Source organism: Sminthopsis crassicaudata, chromosome 3 (genome assembly GCF_048593235.1).
Source record: "Sminthopsis crassicaudata isolate SCR6 chromosome 3, ASM4859323v1, whole genome shotgun sequence".
In the NCBI taxonomy this organism is placed as follows: Eukaryota; Metazoa; Chordata; class Mammalia; order Dasyuromorphia; family Dasyuridae; genus Sminthopsis; species Sminthopsis crassicaudata.
The window spans coordinates 473,709,372-473,730,987 of NC_133619.1; the positions used below are offsets into that span (position 1 = coordinate 473,709,372).

General features: G+C 31.7%; 1 protein-coding gene across 8 annotated transcripts in view; it reads right to left on the minus strand.

Annotated features, from left to right (window-relative positions):
• BRCA2 (BRCA2 DNA repair associated) overlaps nucleotides 1–21,616 on the minus strand; it is a 73,403-nt gene that overhangs the window by 29,133 nt on the left and 22,654 nt on the right. For 6 of the 8 annotated variants that reach the window (XM_074303523.1, XM_074303527.1, XM_074303528.1 and 3 more), the window contains 6 exons: nucleotides 15,937–20,805; nucleotides 10,987–11,082; nucleotides 9,181–9,250; nucleotides 6,670–7,103; nucleotides 6,025–6,206; nucleotides 3,610–3,797 (listed from right to left, as the gene is read on the minus strand). In XM_074303523.1, the coding sequence (XP_074159624.1) occupies nucleotides 3,610–3,797; nucleotides 6,025–6,206; nucleotides 6,670–7,103; nucleotides 9,181–9,250; nucleotides 10,987–11,082; nucleotides 15,937–20,805 (5,839 nt within the window). The remainder of the gene's footprint in view (nucleotides 1–3,609; nucleotides 3,798–6,024; nucleotides 6,207–6,669; nucleotides 7,104–9,180; nucleotides 9,251–10,986; nucleotides 11,083–15,936; nucleotides 20,806–21,616) is intronic. The other 2 variants (XM_074303525.1, XM_074303526.1) reach the window with 2 other exon arrangements.

Sequence of the window (21,616 nt, forward strand, 5' to 3'; positions counted from 1 at the left end):
CTAAGATGGCTATACTAAATAAACATTATCTTCTGTCAACCATTAGGCAGAACATACACAAAAATTCAGAAAAATAAAATATTCTAACATAATACACTAAAATTTAAAAAATATATATATATATTATGCACATAACATAATACAGTAAGAATAATCTTTTAAATAATTAAAAATGAAGACAGGAGAAAATTTCCCATTCTTGAGATAAATAAAACTTTTTTATAGTTACCAACAAGCACAGTGGAATCCTTCAGGAAATTGTATGAGAATTAACAAGTGGCTGTTTGTGAAACATTATTAGTAAAAGTCATCTTGTTTCCATCTAATATTCTCATTGGGAATGCCCTTGATATGTGTAAATTATTCTCATAAAAATGTGTTGTATATATACACACACACAAATAGATAGGTATTTGGGACAATAGTTTTAAGTTTTTAAGTCACCTTTTAAATGGAGAAAAAGATCTTAAGTTTTTTTTTCATATCTTTAGGATTTTTCTCCTCCACATATCTTGAGAATCAAACTTTTGACACCTTTCAACACCTTTAGCATAGACTTCCTTCTTTGTTTTACTGAGATAATTCAGCTACTTTTTGTTTCCTTCAGGACCTTTTTTCACTTCATTTAGCCCAGAATGATATTAGGCTCAAGATATGGTCTCTACACCATCACCAACATTTGAGTTCAATTTGCAAGTCTTTTCCATATTTTATTCTGTTGAGCTTTAAATTTCCTTAGGATGACTATTTTTTGGTCTTCATCAATATTCTTTAAATCTCTTTGTTTTGGTGAGGTGGTAATGTTTATAATCCTTTACTACTCTCCTCTATAACATGTTACAAATGAATTTATATTCTAAATGGTGCTGCTATTGGCTGCCATCTCTCTTTTTGGCAACTCACTCAAGTACCCAATGAGAAAGTTTTTTTTAAGGGACTCTTTTGATTTCTTCTTTATAGCCACTGATGGATGTCTTTCAATTTCTATAAAAAATTTTTAGTCAACATTGATATACTTTTCTCTATCCATATCTCATTTTTTAGCATCAATTGCTTCTTTAAAAGGTCAGACTTAAAAAGGTTTTAATTACACTTTTAAACTTTCATTTCCCCTCTAGATATTTATTAAAAATAGCTAATTCAGAAATGACTCCTACAAGTTATTTCTTGTCTATTAAAAACAAGCAATTTCATATTTTGTGATGTTATTTGGGTGTTTTTCACATTCTGAACATTTCTTGAAGAAAAATATCCATAATGGATAGGATGTGAAGTACCTAGATAGTCTACAAATCTTTAGCTATCCTCATTTCTTATTTCTGAACTGTATTTTTCAATACAAAAAGTTGTAAATTACTGTCATGGTGCTCTTTTTGCAGTGCTGGAAAACCAAGTCTTGTAAAATGGTGTTCAACTCTGCTGGCACCTTTATTTGCTTCTCTAAAGAGAACCTGAAAGTCATCCTCCTATTCAATAACAATTTCCTTTTGTCTTCTGCTTTCATTTATTATGAGAATGCCAAGATTGGTATGATTCACTTACTTTAGCAGTATCTCAGTTTATCACAGGACAAACATCTCACATTTTTTTTTTTTATTCATTTTTCCAAATTATCCCCTCCTTCCCTCCACTCCCTCCCCCCGATGGCAGGTAATCCCATACATTTTACATGTGTTACAATATAACCTAGATACAATATATGTGTGTAAATACCATTTTCTTGTTGCCCATTAATTATTAGCTTCCGAAGGTATAAGTAACCTGGGTACATAGACAGTAGTGCTAACAATTTACATTCACTTCCCAGTGTTCCTTCTCTGGGTATAGTTATTTCTGTCCAACATTGATCAACTGGAAGTGAATTGGATCTTCTTTAAAACATCTCACATTTTGAGAACCAATTGTGAAATTCATATTTATAGGTCTAAAAACCGTACAATTCTGAGTTCCCATATACTATACTTTGCCATTCTGCCTCCATCACTACTGAAGATAAAAGCAGTCACAGAAAACTAAAGATTACTTTGTTCTTTTCTCTGTGTCTGTGTCATGGACAAAAAAATTAATCAGGTCTACTAGTGATAAGATGAGCTTCTCTATCTTGAAAAGTCTGTCTGCTTCCAGGACCATATTTGAAAGCCTTCCTGCATGACAAAAATTATCAAAGCATGTTTTACTGGCATATCTTGTGAACTCTGTCTCACCTTCATGCAATGTTGAGGTACTGGGCTAGAATTTTGTGAAAACTTGTTATTAGTACTTTTAAAGCATGTTGACATTTTGCTTGGATTTTAATAGCTCCAAATGATATCCTAATGCTGTCAGAGTTTACATATGTATATATATTCCAAGCATTATTTAATAAAGAATTAATTCATTACATGTATATATACCTTCCCCCCAAATGCTGTACATGGAATCCAAACTCTATTAAACCTGTGAACTATCCTGTATAAAAATACACACACCAATTTGGATCCTACTTAAAGAAAATTCAATACAAGAAAATACACTTATTAAATATATAAAATAGAAAATAATTAGCAAAAACAACAACAAAATAAGAGTTTTAACCACAGAACTATCATATACATTAAGTGTCAATGCTTTCAAAATTATTTAATGCATTTAAAAAAAAAACAATTTATAGTCAATTTTGAGGTTTTCTTTAGGTTTTTTTTTTTTTTTTTTTTTTTTTTTTTGGTCATATCTATGATTTCGGTGGTAAAAGGATTTTAGGGAGAAAACTTCCACTATTAATTCAGACTTATTCCACAATTTTATAATTTTTGAAAGTTATTAAGCCCCAAGAGGTTAAATAAATTCTTCAGCAGTATGAATGACAGAAGAGATGACAGGAATGATAGTCCTTGACTGAAGAGAGCTACAGACAAATGTAGACCATGATGACAAATTCAAAGTTGGAAGGGACCTCAAATGCCTTCTGGTCCAGCCTCTCAATTTATAGAGAAACCCAAGGCGCAGAGCAGCTTAAGAAAGTTTTGTGCTTAGGTCTTAGGAATTTTTTTCAAATATGGGTTGGGCTATAATTATTGAGTACTTAGTGCTAAGGAAATAAGCATGCACCAGTTTCCAAACAGTTCCAAAAATTCACTTAGATATTAGTTGTTTTTAGTTTAGTAAAATTTTTATTAATTAAATTTCAATCCTTGCTTTCATAGAGCTAAGTCTATAAAAGAAATAAACATAAAAAAAATGAAAGAGATAATGTAATAGGGAAATTGTTATAATTTTATAAAAATATCTATATCTATACATCATATATGAAAAATAGATACAGAAGTAAAATTGTGACAACACCAATTAGTCCACCATTCTTAACCTTGATAAAGTCTGTATATGATTTTCTAAGTGACATCTGGGCCTCAGGGTGAAATGGGTAACAATATATCTAGAGTCTACCTTGAAATGTTATGAGGCTCAAATTTTGGCTACTTTAAAAGCATTTTGGATATTTTAAAACTCTACATAAATAACAGTTGTTGTTCTAAGTAACAGAATGGTCTTCTGATTGCAAATTTAATACTCTTAAGGTATCATACTGCCTTTCTCATGGTAAAAGGAGAATCCTCTACAAAATTGAAATACCTGTAAAATTCTTCTTTTCCAAGCTTTCCTTCATCAGTTGGGATAAGCCACCCACCGTCAGCCAGTTGTATTCCATTTCCATCCAACAAATACTCCTTACTAAAGTAATCTTGACTGTGAAATTGGAAAGACTCTGCATTTTTGCTGTTAATTCTTGAGCACTGTTTTGAAACCCCATACATATACAACTATTTAAAAAAAAAAAAAAAAAGGTTAATTAGCAAGATTAGAATATGGAAGATTTTTTAAAATTACAAAAAATTATAGCAAACAAAAACTAAATTTACAATAAATATTAATATATCAAGTATAAAATCTTCATTCATAAAAAAAAAAAGTATATATAATGATCACAGAAACTCTACAGGAAGACTGACTCACAAACAGCTACATTTACAAAAAAACTGTATCCCATTGTAAGTGGTTTAATTTCCATGGGAATACAGCCAAAAAACCAAAAAAAAAAAAAAAAAAAAGTAGAAACATTAGGAGACCCAAACTCAGAGGTTTGGCTTTAGTGGAAAGGCTGAAATGCAAACATGATATGCTTCACTGAAAGCATTGTCTGTGGTACCGCTTATTTTTTTCCACTTGACTTTGTTCCACCAAACATTTTATTAATTAGAAATTCATTTGAGCTAACAAGCAATTTTTGTAGTTATCAGTTATCCATGCACTGAAGCATAGTTCCATCAGATTGTCCAGAACTTGACTAACACAGCTAGCTATACAGAAATAATAGAATTATGATTAAGGTCTTGTCAGTTCTGCCTCTACCTTCAGCTCTTATAATTTTTCATCTCTTTTTATTCTTAAAACAATAAAAACTTCTCCATTCTTATGACAAACTTCCTGGATTATTGCAATATCCTCATCCTTGACTTCTCTCTCTTTTCAATCCATACCACACACACACACACACACACACACACACACACACACACACACACACACACACACACAAACACACACAGAGTTTTTTATTAAAAAAAAAAAATTACTAAACTAAAAACAATCAATGTCCAAGTGAACTTTTGGAAATGTTTGGAAACTGGTACATCCTTATTTCCTTAGCACTAAGTATTCAATAGTTATAGCCCAACCCATATTTGAAAAAAACTCTCAGCCTAATATACAGAGCATCTAGGCATCCAACCTCTGTTTGAAAATTTCCAAGGATGGGGAGGGGAAAAAGGGTGGGGAGTGAAGGTGGGGGTGAAATACCTCTCCAAGAAGACTTTTCCACTGTCGAAAAGCTGATTTTGTAGCAAATTCTTTCTAGCCCAATTTGCTGTTCTGTAAAATCCATCCATTATTTTTGGTTGTTTGCTGGGGTTAAACTGAATAAATCAAATCCCTTCTCTATGTGGTAGCCTTTTTTTTTTTTTTTTTTAAAGATAACTTTTAAGACCCTATTGAGTCTTCTTTTTTCCAAACTGAATGCCCAGTTCCTTCAATGTATGATTATAAGTATATACTCAAGGCCCTCAACCATTCTGCTTGTTATCCTCTGGACACTGTCCAGCTTAACAATGTTTGGGTTTTTTTTTTTTGTTTGTTTGTTTTTTTAAAGATCATGGCACAGGAACTGACATAATTCTCCAGATAAAGTGTAGGGGCAATGGACAGTGGAACTATCATTCTGGAATCTATGTCTCTCTTTAAAGCAGCCCATGATTACATAAACTTTTTGGTTAGTATATCACACTGCTGATTCATATTAACCTTGCACTTCATTGAAATTCCTGTATCTTTTTCAGAACTACAGTTTTATCTTTCATCTTATACTTAGAAAGTTTACTTTTCATACTCAAGTTCAAGACTTCCCATTTATCCTTACTGAATTTCATCTAATTCGATTCAACTAAATGTTCTACTTTCCCAAAATCTTTTTGGATCCCAAGTCCGTCTTTCAATAAGTACTAGTTATCTTTCTCAGCTCAAAGTGATCTGCAAATGCAATGAACATGGTATCTATGTTTTTAAGTCAATGACAAAAATGTTAAATAATACAAGACACAGTAGAGATCCTTGAGGTACTTTGCTATAGACTACAACTGAACCATTAACAGGAACTTTTTGTAGCAGTTCTGATATCCAAAAGTTCACCTAACTATATCACAGTCTAGTCCACATCTCTCCTTCTCAACTATTTGTAGAGATTTATTTGAATTAATAATCTTATTGTACACATTTAAAAGTGACCATAGAATCACATGAAGCAATAAAAGAACTAGAAGAAAATCCTTAGACCGCCAACTCTCATTTCCTTATTTCAAACTTAATTCTGTTTCTTCAAAGCTTCAGTTATAATTAGATCACAGTTAAGTCTAGATGATTCCCAAATTAAAACAAATAAATCTTTAATTTGCTGATAATCATATGAAACTATCAGCAATGCAGACAAAAGCATACCTGTTTACTGGAATAAGTAGAGGGAACTCTGCCTTCTACTGCTACTTTGAGAGAGATTCTAGAAATGGCAGATGTTTTTGTAAGATACAGACTGCCTGCCTGTGGATGAATCTGTTGTGTCTGTTTCTTTTTAATTCTCATAGCTTGCAACTCTCTGGCATTCTGAAGATTTTTAATCATCTCTATTAAAAGAAAAACATCAGAAAAAAATCTAAAATGATTTTCCAATAAGAAAACAATCTTAAGTTTTCATCTATATTAATATCAAAGATTATCATATTTTAATATCTTCTTAAAGAATAAACATATTTTTAATAAATTTGAGCATCTAAAATCTCTAACATTTGGATTGGTGAAGAAAGTTTAAATAAGTAATCCCTACAAGGAAAAAATATATATCTGTATTTCAATTTGGACAGAAAATTCATAGACTGGTGAACAATATACTTAAAAGTTTCAGTTGGAGAATTTCTATATTGATGCTTCATGATCAAAATTTTAAAAATATAGCACAATTAACATCTTAACAGTGGGAAAAGCATAGAACTCCATTAACACTGTTTGAAAAGAAAAAAAAGATCATATTCAGAAAAATATCTAATTAAAAAGCAAAAAACCAAAAGCAAAACCATCCACATACAATACCTAGAGTTGAGTTCCCGTACTCTTCAAAAACATCAGTTGTTGCTTGATTGGAGTTATCTTTGTCAGTGAGATAGTTTTCATTATTTTCATTGTCTCTAGTATTATGTCCATCTATATATTTTTGCTTCTCATTTTCTTGTATGTACTCTTTTACCTTCAACTTAAGTCTCTTATTGACATACTGTTCATCTGTGAAAGAGTTTGACTTAGTTTTGAAAGGTGGAACAAAGACTTTGGAAGGCCTGCTTAGAACAGTATTGGGTTGCATCTTTCCATCATTTGTAGGGAAAATTTTATATAATGGACTTCCCAAAAATGACTTATAGCTGGAATTTCCCAAAGTCTGGTGTTTTAAAAAAGGAGATTTGGATGTAAATCCTTGATCTGGTGCAGTAAAATTGGGATGCCGCATTTCTTGTCGTTCCTTAGTTGTGCTACACAGAGGGAAAATATTTTTGTTTTATTTTTGTTTTTCAATTTTATTGCTACTTTTTGCTTTTAACAATATAGTAATTTCCTGTAAGGACTTCAAGTCAAAATGGATGCCTGAAATAGGAAGAAGAGTTCCTCTTTGCTCTAGAAAAGTAGAGACAATTTTTATATTTCCAATTCCTAAACAATATGTTGAATATAATAGACATTTAATATGTATTTATTGAAAAATTGTTTCATAAATATTTGTTCAGTGCAATTGAAACTAAATTGGATATCTAATAGAATGAGGTTTAATTTAACATTATCTAATTAGTGAAGAAAAGTTTCCCTTTTATACATAAGACATTTTAAGATTTAATTTTTTGGGGGGCAGCTAGGTGGCACAGTGGATAGAGCACCAGCCTTGAATTCAGGAGGACCAGAGTTCGAATCTGATCTCAGACACTTAACACTTCCTAGCTATGTGACCCTGGGCAAGTCATTAACCCCAGTGGGGGGGGTGGGGTGGAGGGTGGCGGGGGAATTAGATTTAATTTTTTTTTAGAGAGATATATATTCTTTCCTTTTCAAATTCACAACTTGACAAAAGTAAGCGAAATTAATATTTTCTGGATTTTTCATAAACAACTTATATAAAGTTAACTCTAATGAAGAAAGCAGCTACTGAATCTATTCAATGATTCAACTAGCTCTGGACAAATCACAACCTCTGTGAGCCTGAGTGATTTCAATTGTTAAATGGGTAAAAAGATTGGTTCCCTAATATATCATATAGTCATAGGTTTTTCCACACATTTTCTACAAATATATTATAAATTTGTGAACTGAACATTTCTCTCAGATTTATTCTAAAATTATCTCCACATTAAATCCTAACACTAACTTAACTAAGAGTAAAAAGCTACATGTATGTAGCACTTATTATATCCCAGGTACTATGCTAAGCTCTTTACTAAGATGATCTCACTTAATTTTAACAACTCTTCAAGGTAGGTGCTATTATTATTATTATTATTATATATTATCTCCATTTTACAGATGAGAAAATTCAGGTAACATATTATGTGACTTATCCCAAGGTCACGCAGCAAGTTCTTGAAGTCAAATTTGAATTCAAGTCTTCCAGACTAGTATTCCCATCCACTGCACTCCCTAGCTGCCTTAGCATTCCCTTTTGGCAATGTATCTTTAATAACAAAAGGAACATAATATTTCCAGAAAAATTAGAGATAATACAATATTGTCTCCCCATACCCTGTTAATGACAAGAGCAAGAGCATAGAAAAAACTACACTGTATTATTTCCTTTTTTTTTTTTTTTTTTTTTTTTAAAGAAAAATGATACAATGAAGGTTATGGAATATTATTGCTCTGTAAGAAATGACCAGCAGGAGGAATACAGAGAGGCTTGGAGAGACTTACATCAACTGATGCTGAGTGAAATAAATAGAACCAGAAGATTGCTGTACACTTCAATGCTGTATGAAGATGTATTCTGATGGAAGTGGATATCTTCAACATAAAGAAGATCCAATTCACTTCCAGTTGATCAATGATGGACAGAAATAACTATACCCAGAGAAGGAACACTGGGAGGTGAATGTAAATTGTTAGCACTACTGTCTATCTACCCAGGTTACTTATACCTTCAGAATCTAATACTTAATGTGCAACAAGAAAATGGCATTTACACACATATATTGTATCTAGGTTATACTGTAACACATGTAAAATGTATGGGATTGCCTGTCATCAGGGGGAAGGAGTGGAGGGAGGGGGAGGATAATTTGGAAAAAATGAATACAAGGGATAATATTATAAAAAACAAATTACTCATGCATATATACTGTGGAAAAAAATTCTAAATTAAAAAAAAAAAGAAGAAAAAGAAAAATGATACAGAGAGACTGGGAAGTGGGGGAATATGACCAATGAAAGAATTTGTTTTGCTTGCTTTCTCAAAGGAGAAAAGAGAATGTAAGGAGAATTAGAATTGGGAAGAAAGAAAATATTGATCTGAAAAATTAAAAAAAAATTACCTGATTAATTTTCATTAAAAAAAATTATACTTCTTACCTAAAGGGATCACAAATAAGTGGCTTTAAGGGAATATGGTGCATAAACATTCGCCTATCTTTCATTGTGCCTAAAAGAAAAGTATTAAAGTAATGAAAAACCAAATGATTAATTTTACTGATAACTTATTTCTTTACTTTTATTATAAATGCTTACTCATGCTAGATTTCCTACCAATAGCATTGATGAATAGAAGTTGACTCACAATAGCTAGAAAAATTTTGGCTTTACAAAACTGTTTGAATTACTTAGATATAATACATACTATTGGGTGGTGTCAACATTTAACATATTTATATGAATTTTCTCAATGTCAACATAAATTTCAAATAATTCAGTCAATTAGCCAACTACATAAAAATCATAGTTTTTAGAGACTGAATTTAAATTTCAGCTTTATAGTTGTTTTGAAGTTATACATTGTTTGAATTAGTTTTATATCTTCTTAATTTAAAAAAAAAAATACAAAATGTAACCATAAGAAAATAAGATAGATTCTTAACAAAAATACTAGAAATTAAGTATTCATATGAATATTGTGACCAAATCCTCCCTCCATCTCACATAAGCACATCTTAAGAATTATCACACTAATTTCAACTACATGACATTGCTTAAAAATATTCTTAAAACAAGTGTTCTGGTATAGATTTCCAAGTCTTTATAGTATTCTTTTGTATATCTTAAATGATATAAACTTTCAGTATGAGAATGAATTGAATTTTTGAAAAAGGTCAGTAGGAACCAAGTCTAGTGAATAAGTTTTTAATTAAATTAACTTTGCCATTTATTACCTCTGACCTTAAGCAACTCACTCAACCTCACTGACCCTCAATTTTCCTTATCTACAAAAGAGCCCTAAACCACATTATTTTAAAAAAGAGTTCCTTTTAAAAAATTACTTACAAAATGATGAAACATGGTTTACTGTGAGAATTAGAAACTAGTAATAAGAGCCATTTCAACAGCTTTTGAAGTAATGACAGAATTGGAATATGTACATAGCTTTTATAGGCAATTAAAGATAAAAACTATCAGGATGCACAATTTCTAGTAATTTTCCACACCTATTAATTACTAATCAGAGTGGTAATTAGTTATTCTGGTACCTGAAAAGGACAGGGGGAAGGAAAACCCCGGGGTGTCAATACACCCTAAGACCACTGCCAAGGAAGGTATCGACTAGTGGGAATGGAGGGGAAATAGGAATGAGTGACTCCTTTTCATAGTGTGGCCTATGCCCTGATGGCATATCCAATAATGCCTAAATATCCCATCTCATGGAAGAAGGTAGAGGTGGAAAGGAGGGTAGCAAGCAGAAGGGAATGTAGGGTCAGTTGTCTTCCTTAATTTGAATGTTATGGGAGCAGGAATATTGAGCTGGTTACCAGATAGCAGGATAGATGTAGAAATGGTGAGAGGATTCAAGCCAAGCAAAAGGGCAGAAACAATCCCATAACAAACTGGAGGTTGGGGTCGGGAGAGAAAGGATCTGAGAATAGTTGATAAGCCCATGCATAAGACAGGGGAGAAAGGTATCCCTAGCATTTGACATGCCCTGAAGAAAAGCCTCAGCCATTTCAATCTTTTTATATCTTTTATATCTATTATGCACTAAGAACACTGCTATGTTAACAAGGAATAAATATTTCAAACAACAAAAAGAACAAAGAATGTTTTGATTACAGCAGTCTACAGAATCTTCCTCCAAAAAAATCTATATACAACCTTAAAGAAGCAATATGATGATAACCTACATAGCAAAATAAGCAAGCAAACAAACAAAAAACAAAAAAAGGTTTTTACCATCTGGACTGCTTTTTGAAGGTTTTAAAGATTTTTCTTGATTTTCCACCACTCTGTCAAATTCATGTAATAATTTTCTTTTAATTGGGGGTTCTCCTAAAATGAAATAAATGTCTTAAGAAAAAAAAAACCATACCTATTACGTCCTGTATCTTTAAATTATAAACCCATCTATCTTTAAGACTAAAGTACTCTGAATGTTATTCTAACTTAAAATTATAAGCATTATAAAAGTCTTCCTTTTTCTAGTGGAAAGAGATAGTTTTCCAAAGTCAAATGTACCTAGCACTTAAAGAAATACTTCTCCAAACCCTACTTTGATGCTCTAACCTGAAGGATCTGAAGTCATCTGAAAATCTCAAAATCTATTTAAGTATAGAGTAAATTCTGGCATGCCTTCTCCACAACAGAAAGACAATGAATACAGGATTATTTCTGAGAACTACCCCAATTAAGTTCAGAAAAGTTCACCAATCATTATAAGGTTGGTCTTGCAGTTTACTAAGATTAAAAACATAAAGAAACTTAACTGTGTGGGAGGTAGGAATGTCCACATTTAAAAACTTGATCTTTACAACTATTAAGTATAAAGAAAAGTAAATAAAGGGACAGGCAACAAGCATGTGTGCATCCCTGCATATATAAACATAAAATAAATAAATATAAATATGTACAAAGTAATTGTATGCAAGATGGTTTAGAAAAATCTACCAATGTATTAGAAATCAATATGGTTTTGTTGCATACTTTTTCATATTAGGTATCAGGGACCTATATAATACCTACTCAGACTATACATTTTGCCCTCTTTGGATATGATCAATATAATACTTTTCCTGTTCATATATTTATTTGATGATAATTTTTGTGACATTTTAACATAAATGTGATTAAGACAAACTCTGGAAACAAAAGTGGGTGAATTATAATTGAGGAATGGCTAAACAATCCATAGTACATGAATTAAAGCAAGGTCAAATAAATAAAACTTGAAAAATAAGAACAATACATACAACAAAAATGTAAAAGAAAACATTAAAAGGAGAAAGAATTCAAATTGATACAATGTCTAGTCATGGTTTCTGAGAACAGGATATAACCGTGTTTCTCTCTTCTTAGTAGAAAAGTAAGAGGATTAAAGAACATGATACTGTATAAGAGTATGCTATTAATATTTAATATTTCAATTATATTTCACTTTCTTTGCTGTGTTTATTTGGAATGGGTGGTAGTAGTGGATAATTGTAAATAAGAAACATAATAAGAAGCATCAATAAAACTTCAAAAATAACAGTCTACCTGTGCCTACCATGTTTTTTTTTTATCCATTCCATCTTTTGGTTCACTCACAATTGTGATTCCTCAGAGAATACAGTATTATAGGATTTACAACCTCACAGCATTAATAGGAAAACATATTCATGTTGAAAAGATGTTTGCTCTGGGGAAGAGCTTCAGAACCAATGAAAGCCTTGTAAAACTTCCCTAAATCAATCTAGCTCACTCTCTTCCTCCCATTCAGTTCTGGATTCACCTTACTGTCTATTGGCAATGGATATATCAAATGATTTAGTTGTGTAGCCATTTAGTTATACAACCATTTGGACAATAAGAAATTTTCATATATTTTGTTTCAATCAATCAATCAATCAATAAGTATCAATAAGCACCTACTATGTGTCAGGAACTGTGCTAAGTATGGGGATACAAAGAAAAAATGAAACCATTCCTTTGATGAAAGTGTTTCTGTTCTGTGGTCAGGAATGGTATAAAACACATGCAGTCAAGAAGAAAGGATATGAGAAGCTAGGGGTCGGGTGGAAAATGGTTCAATCAGGTACAGAAATGATTCTTAAGCTTGGTGTTGAGGGATTCCATGAGACAGAGGATAGAGTGCATCCTAATATGTGGCAAAGGCTGAGATGGTAGAGTACTATGCATAAGGAAGAGAAAGAAGACTAAGTAAGCCAGACTGTAGTTTTTGAAAGGAGTAATGTATAAGGAGGTTGGAGCTAAGTTGCAAAGAGACTGAAAAACCAAACTGAAAAGCTATTTTAACCTGGGACAACAGGAAGGTCAAAACAGTGCTTAAAGAAAATCATTCTGACATTTGTCTGGAGGTTGTATTGAAGAGGGAAGAGATCTTAGACAGAGAAACCATTTAGAAGGCTATTGAAATATGTCAGGTAGGAGATAATGAGAACCTAATGTGATGACTGTGACTAGAGAAAAAGTTCAGATGCTAAAGATACCAAGGTAGAAACAATAAGATTTGGTAAATGACTGGATAAGAGAGTGAGGAATCAAGGACCATGTCAAAAACTAGCCCTGCAATGTTTTAATGTTTGATAGGATTTAATCTGCCAGAAACAGGAGTATAAAACTTCATTATCTGGATCAGAATACTTCATGAATGGTGAATACCTTAAAGAAGCATGTATTTCCCTGTTATGAAGAAAGTGAATTTCAAACTCGAGGAGAAACTGCAAAAGGCATATTTAAAAAAAAAAAAAAAAAAAAAAAAACTTTTATGTATGGGGAACAGCTAATAAACCAGTTTGGCTAATACAGACAGCACAGAAAGGCGAATGATATAAAATCAAGACCAGAAAGGTAAATTGGAAAGTTTGAAGAGAGAAGTTTGTGGAAGAAGTTAAGTTTCATTTTGTACACATTGAATTTCGATGGATGCTTGCGGGACCAGATCTCTGTAGACCAATATCTACCTAGCAATTAATAAGTAATAAGGACTAGACCAATAAAGAAAAAAGGGCAGAATATATAGATTTGGGAGTCATAATCACAAGAGATAACTAAAACCACAGGAGTGGGACCAGGGCAAGATAGCCATCTCACAGCACTGAAGGATTGCCTTGGAGGGGGGTGAAGAGTAGTAGGTGGAAGGTTTTTCTTTTATTTTGTCTCCAGAAGGCAGAGCTAGGAGAAATAGATGGAAGCTCCAAGGAGGCAGAGGACTAATGTCAAGAAAAACTTTCTAACACTCAAAGTTGTCTGAAAATGGAATAGGCTGCAATTGTCTCTGAGAATAGTGGGTTTCCTCTCATTCATGGGTCTGCAAACAGACCTTTTCATAAAGGAATAGGTTGATAAGAGACCTTTCCTTCTCAGGGAAAGGTTAAACAAAATGAAGGATCAAAACTGCTGCAGTATTGAAACCAAGGAAGAAGAGATTGTTGAGAGTGGGGGGAATAGTTGTCAGCGTTAAAAGCTGCAAAAGCTTTGTAGCCTTGGAATCATCATTGACTTTTTATTCTACCTTATCTGCATATCCAGTATTATGTCAAGTCTTATTCATCCATTTACTTCACAAATTTTTTCTTTTAAGAAACAGAAAGATTTTATAAGGAGTTAGAATGAAAAATAAATGAAATTTAAAACCAAAAACTAAGCCTTACTGCCCCCAAAATTTTATGTATTAATTTTGACCAAAACTGTATTTTAAAATCAAGATGACTTCTAAAAAGTCACTGGAAGGATGGGGTGAATGAGAAAGTAGCTTTAAAAAAGATCTTCTGGATCAGATGTGAAGAAAACACAAGAGTAATTTGGAGGAAAAAGGCTATATGAAGAGTTAAGTAATTAGAAGAATACTTTTCAATTGTGATTAGCAAATTACTACCTTAAATTAATAACTATAGTGTGATAAAAACCAATTATGATACTGTATCAATTACCATGTATATAAAGTATACATTCTGTCTCAAGCATTGCGCTAAGGTCTGATTTATTGGTGGGAGGGGAGTAAGAAAAACAGAAAAGCAAAAATAACTTTTAAAAAAGAATTAAGAGAATGTTTTAGATAAAGAAAAAGGAAGGAGAGTGGAAAGGAGATTATTAGAGATAATATTTTGCATTTTTAAATTTTGGGAACAGATACAAAAATAACTGGTTATCTAACAAAATGAGTAAGAATGTAATGAAGAATAGTAGGAGATAAGACAGAATAAAGAAGTGCTAGAATGTAAGTGAACTGAAATGTAAATGGATTTTAAAATGAAAAAGGGTAAGAAAATGACTTGAAAGCAATATCCAACAACATGTTGTTTATAGGAAATCTATCTAATGCTCAAAGATATAAACAGATTTAAACTGAAAAGACAAATCAAAATTTATCATGCTACAATTACTTGGCTTTGCTATGATTTATAACAAAGCTAAATTCAAATGGGACAGCATTAAGAACTAAAAATAAAGAAATATGTTTAAAGGGGTAACAAATAAAAAAAGCACATTATTTTGAATATGTAGGTACCATATATTGTTTATCTTACATCCTGCATACCAAATAACATTTGTAAAGGAAAATTGCTAATTATAATAGATTTTTGAAGAGTTGAACCACATACAAGAATTGTATTCTCAATTGCAGAGAAGTTACAGGTAAATTTGGAAAGGCAAAAATTGTAAACACTATATTTATGGACTAAAACAACAAGCTATTGTAGCTATGAGTTAAACTATTGGAGGGAACATTCCTATACATGAAACTTTGATTTACTATATAATATGATGTGATATAATGAGATGATTCACTGGAATTATTTATATTTTCTCCTAAAATCAAAATGTTAGTGGTCCAGAATTCAGTTTTATCTGATCTTTTTTCACTTTTCTAAAAATGCTACAAGATGGGATGAAATGAACCTGAACACTCCATATTCTTATATATTAAATGTTATCAAGTAGCCTTGTAATATTCATATAGATACTACACTGTAAATACAATTATTTTGTATTATTATAAACTACTGTAAAAATACAGGTATATATATATAGCTCCTTTTGGGATTTACTATTTCATGGACTCAGAATGAGTCAAATTATTTTTCCCCAAACATAAACTACATCCAAGTCTAACACAATTTGGTTAGATTAATAACATCAAACAAGGGTTTTACTCTACACTGAAAAAATAATTAAGAAACTTACCATATGAGGCACGCTTTTCCATTCTTCTTTTCCCAAATCTTGAATTTAGCTGCATGCATTTTTCTTTGTTTTTATAAGTAATAAAGTTCTGATTGGCATTATGAGGCAATTCAGAATCTGTGAGTTCATCATGCATAAAAGCTTTGGCAATTTCCATTGCTTCTCTTTCAAGAGAATTTTCTGGGGCTTTGGAGCCAGAAGAACAAGCTTTGACAAGAAAATTATTTAAAGTTTTGTCTCCTTCTATGTTCACATTCTTAGGGCCACCTTGTTTTTTCTTCAAAAATGAAAAATTTTTATCAGGTATCAAATTGGTTTCTAAAGGTGTCTGCATCTCATCTTGCTTAAATTGATTATAAGAAACTTTAGTAGTGGAACAATTTTCCAAATAATTTGTTTCAATGTCACAATTATTTGAGAAATTAAACTCTTTATTACAAGTTTCTTCATTTTTGGAATTTACAGCATGTTCTGGGTTTTTACTACCATCAATACAATGGATAGGAAACAAAACTTTTGGTGTAACATTTTGTGTAAATTCAGGTAAATGCTCTAGACATTCATTTTTCATTAAATCAAATTCTACTAACATACCTTTAACTTTCTTTAGTGCATTTTCTGAGATTAAAACCTGTTTTCCACTTGCTGTACTAAATCCAGAGTTGTTATGTGAATTTACCATATCACTTAAACAGTCTTTCTTTTGTGATAGGTTAGTTTTTGCATGTAGCATTGTGTTTTCTTCTCTGGTTAATGTTTCCATCTGGCTTTCACTATTTTTAAAGGGTGCCATGGAAAGTAATTGCTCAGAGCTATTTTCTAATTCAGAAAATACTTGTCTGGCTTTCTTTAATGAATTATCTGATACTTGTACAGGTTTGCCATTTGCTGTACAAAAAATCCCAACAGATGAGCTACACTTGGGCATTCTTTCCATAGATTTAGACAAATCAGAAGTTTGGGAATTTATTTTATGATGTGACAGTTCAGAGTTCACTTCTAATCCAGTACTTGTAGGCATACTTTCTAGTTGTGCTAGTTCACTGCATTTTGTATTTGAAACAAAAATATCAGCTGTAGATAGATTCCTTTTTTTGGCTTCAGACTTAAGAGAAATGCCTTTTTTGTTTTCCAATGTCTCAGAAAAATCATTTACCACTTCCATTTCATTATTTTCTAATTTTGTCTCAATGTTTGGTTTAAGGACCTTATCACAACCATTTATAAACATTTCTCTTGCTTTCTGTACTGCTTCATTTGAAATGTGAACTGCCTTGCCACTTGCTGTAGTGAACGCAGGTGGTCTTGCCTTAAGACTCAATATTTCTTTATCAGAGATATATTCTGGGAAGAAATCTGCATTATCTGAATGATAAAAACCAGATCTTTTAAGGTCACATTTTAAATTATGTTTAATGTTTGACACATTATTACTTAAATTAACTGAATCTTGCTCATCAGAGATACAATTTTTGTCACCTTCAACTAATAATGTCTCATTTAAAGGCACAAGGTTCTTTACATGATCATCAGAGTTTCCTTTTAAATATATGGCCTCATCAACAGAAGAAACAAAAATACCTGAAGCTTCAGTTTTTCCTCCTAAATCTTGTAAATCTCTGTCTCTAAGCCATTTTCTTGCTTTCAATAATGAAGTCTCACTTACAGAAACACGTTCACCATGTCCTGTGTAAAATCCCAAAACTGAAATTTCAACAGGCAAACTAGTAGACTTTTTTGTATCAGACAACAAACAATTTTCTTTACTTTTCTCATTTTCAGATAATTTTCTTTCAAATAAAATATCATTTGAAGATTCATTAGAGAGAGCACTATCAAGTTTTTTAGACAGATCTGCAGTTGTAAAAGAAACAAGGGTTTTTTCATCATCGTCTTGGTAATTTGGCATGTCTTTCCAAACTTGGGCATTATTTAACTCAACCATCTCACAAGCTTGTCCATGTTTTTCATTAGCTTTTTCTCTTTCCTGAAAAAATTCTGAATCAATATTCTTAATGTCAGTAACATTTTTCAAATTTTCCTCAACAAAAAAGTGCTTTACTTTAGCCAAAGATTCCTTTGAAATTGTAACCTTTTTCCCACTAGCAGTATGAAAACCCACCATACTATGGTCTTTACATTTTTTGTTTTCAATTTTTGGTCCCTGTTGAATAGAAACCAACTGATTTTTAGTACTACTAAAAGGCATTTCTTCTGTTTCACTTTCAAGTAAGTTTTGTTCCTCTTTTACTAAAAGTTCTGTTAATTTATCATGGGCAACATTTGGCACTTTTGAATTCGAAGGAAATGAAAAATCATTTAATTCTTTTACTGAGCATTCCTTGGCAAACAGATGTGCAACTTTATTGAAAGATTCCTTAGAGACCATAATATTTCTACCACTAGCAGTCTGAAAATGCTGCAAGTCATGGAAGTTTGCATTTTCTCTAATTTTTTGCTCCTTTTGATTAGAAACCAACTGCTCCACTTGACTTATATTCAAAGTAAACATTTCTTCATCTTTAACAGTTTCTCCCAAGCAAGTTAAATCTAACAATTCTTCCTTAATTTGGTAATTTTCTTGTTCTATAAGTTGGTTAGACATTTTCAGATGTATATTTTGTTGGCCATTCAATGACAAATCATTTATTTCTCTATGACAGTTATTATTTGAATTAGGAACAACAGATCTTTTAAATTTACAATTATCTTTATGTGATAATAGACAACTACTCTTTATATTTTCTGGGTCTCTACTGGTTAAGTTTTCCTCAACAAAAATGTCAGTATAATTCTCAATGTTGTTTTGTGGTTTGGATACACATTTAGCATCTTTCCCTTTAAAATCTTCATTATTATTATGATTTGCAATTTTGAATGTAGGAACAATACTAGACTTATTACTTCTTTCTAAGGAACCGTTCCTAAAATTTTGCAGAGGCATTTCCTCACCAATTTCCTCAATATCACTAAATAATTTCAGAGCTTTTTGTAAAGCTTCATTAGAAACATTCATCTTTCTTCCAAGAGCAGAACAAAATCCTTTAAACTCCATTTCATTTTCAGTGAAAGTATCAGTGGAGTTGACTTGTCTAGAGAGAGCAACAGTTTTTTGCTGTATATTTATTACCTTTTCAGAGTTCACATTTAAATCAGGAGTTCTGCTATTACCTATCTCATTTTTTGCTTCAAAATATCCATCAAGTTCAAAAGTGCGCTGGACCTCATAAGTATTTAAGTTGTCTACTTGATTTCCTTTTTTGTTGGTGGATATTTCAAGTATCTGTATTGTAGGACTTTGTTTTCTGAACTGTGTAAATTCAAACTGGCTTCCAGTTTCTTCTAATATTGTGGAAAGCTCTGTAATTTCTGCTTTTTGGCTAGCTGTTAAACTATGATTAAGATCAAGATCTTTTTTAAAAGCTAAATCTTCCAGAGTTACATCAGTATCTTTCTTATTAATAACAAATATGTTATTCTGTATATCCTTAGATATAGTATGGCCTGCCTCTGAATTCCAAGCTGAGATAGAATTCTTAATTTGGTTTTTAGTATCTAAATCAATCTTGACATTTTCTGCTATTGAAGTATTCATGATTTCTATGGAAGAGCAATTGTTATAGTGCTGTTCAATATCTTTGAAAAAAAGTTTCCCTTTATTAATATTGCTTTCAGAGAGTATTATTTCCTTATTGGAAGCTGTTTTGAATCCACTACCAAAATTCTTATTTAAGTCAGGATCGAAATTTTCTGTCCATTTTCCCAAATAATTATCTTCATTTGTCTTTGATTTAACATTAGTATCAATAGTCCTTTTTGAACAAAGATTTTTATGTGGTGGTGTACATTCATAAGTCAATTTTGGAGCTTGGTTTTCGTTCTGGTTGTCCCCTGTAAATTCAGGGATCACCTCTAATAAAAAAGAGTCCTCTCTGCACAACTCTTCAACTGTCTGCTTACAATCTATTTCTGTAGAATTCTCAGAAATAGGTTCTCCTAAATAACAGAAATTAGTTTCAAGTTCTTCAGAACTGTCCATAATCTGCATGTGTTTTTTTTCTATTGTTTCAAAAAGGAAATTACTTTTATTCAAAGGCAAATGTTCCTCAGGGTATGGTTCTAGAGCTGTTTTTTCTGTAAGCAGGACAGTTTTTTCTTGATCTTTCAGACTTACAAAGAGGTCAGTATTTCTGTTGACCTGTGTCCCCAAAGAAATTGATGCTATTTCTTTGCATTTTTCATATGACATTTGTTGAGATTCTCCTGAAATTTGATTTAAAATGTCAGTTTCTCGATTCTTCTTAAAGTGGCTGTTAGGAAAGTTCTCTGTTAATTCAGAACTAACTTTATTTGTGACAAAAGCTGAATCAGAGTTTCTCCTAAACCTTAGTTTTTGTTTCATTTTACATAAAGGTTCCTTTTCTTCATCAGTCACAACAGAAAATTCTGGAGGATCCTGAGGAAGTTGAGTTAAAGTATTAATAATAGAATTAGTGGGGCCACTTAAAGTTCTATTTTTTGTTGTTAGGTGAATATTCTGTCCAATATTCCCCAATTCTATTTCTGTATATTTTTTTGCTAGGAGATGAGCTGCAGCCAAGGCCCGTTCTTTTATATTTGAAACTATTGGATTTTTTGAAGCATTGTTGTGATCTTTTTTTTCAGCTTCTGCTACAGATGACTCTAGATCCCCTTTTTTTATTTTTACATCTTTAAAATCTATACCCTGAGATGTTACTTCATTCTGAGGAAAACTGCTTTCATTAAAATATTCTTCCAGCATTGTTTTGTCACAACCAGTTAAGGAGACAGTCTGTTCTTCAGGATTAAACTGTAAACACTTTCTTTTGACAGAGGAATCCAAAAAATCTAACAACAACAACAGAGAAGAGTCCAATTTAGAAGCAGTGCTATAATAAACCAAGTTAAAAAACTTAGGTTAAAAAAGTCAACTTCTAAGAAAATTATTACATGATGAGCAAAAGGCCAGTTTCAGTAATTTAATATCGATAGCTCAAACCCTGAAAGTTAAACTATTCTCCAAAAAAGAAAATGAAATTAAAACAGTTTATTTTAGAAAAGCAGAATAAATTGCCCTAGAACTTGTGAAAGTCTTTGAGTGGCAACATGAAATAATGGGGAACAAACTAACTTTAGAGCCAGGAAGACTTGGATTAGATTCTTGACTTTTGACACATACTCATTTGTGGAACCCTGGGAAAGTCACTTAATCTCTCAGCATTCTAGGTAACTTTCTACAGTTATGACTACTAAACTACCATTTAAGTAGTGTCTCAAGGTTTACAATATGGTTTATAAATATTATCTCATCAGATCCTCAAAATAATCCTTAGGACTTGACTGATATTTACAGAAGAGGAAAGTGAAATAGGTAAAGATTGAATTACATGCCCAGGATCATACATTAAGTGTCTGAGGCCATATTTGAACATATGTCTTCTTGACTCTGGCCCAATACGCTATCTAAAGGTAACTTGCATTTTTTTTTCTTATCCTAATAAATCCCCATACCAATGAAATCATAGGTCCCTCTCTCTGTTATATGAAATGTAGTAAATTTAATCTATAGTATTATGATCCCAAGATATTGTTCACACAAACGTAAAATATATTTATTTTACTTGACCATTAATTTATTAATTAATATAACATCAAGTAA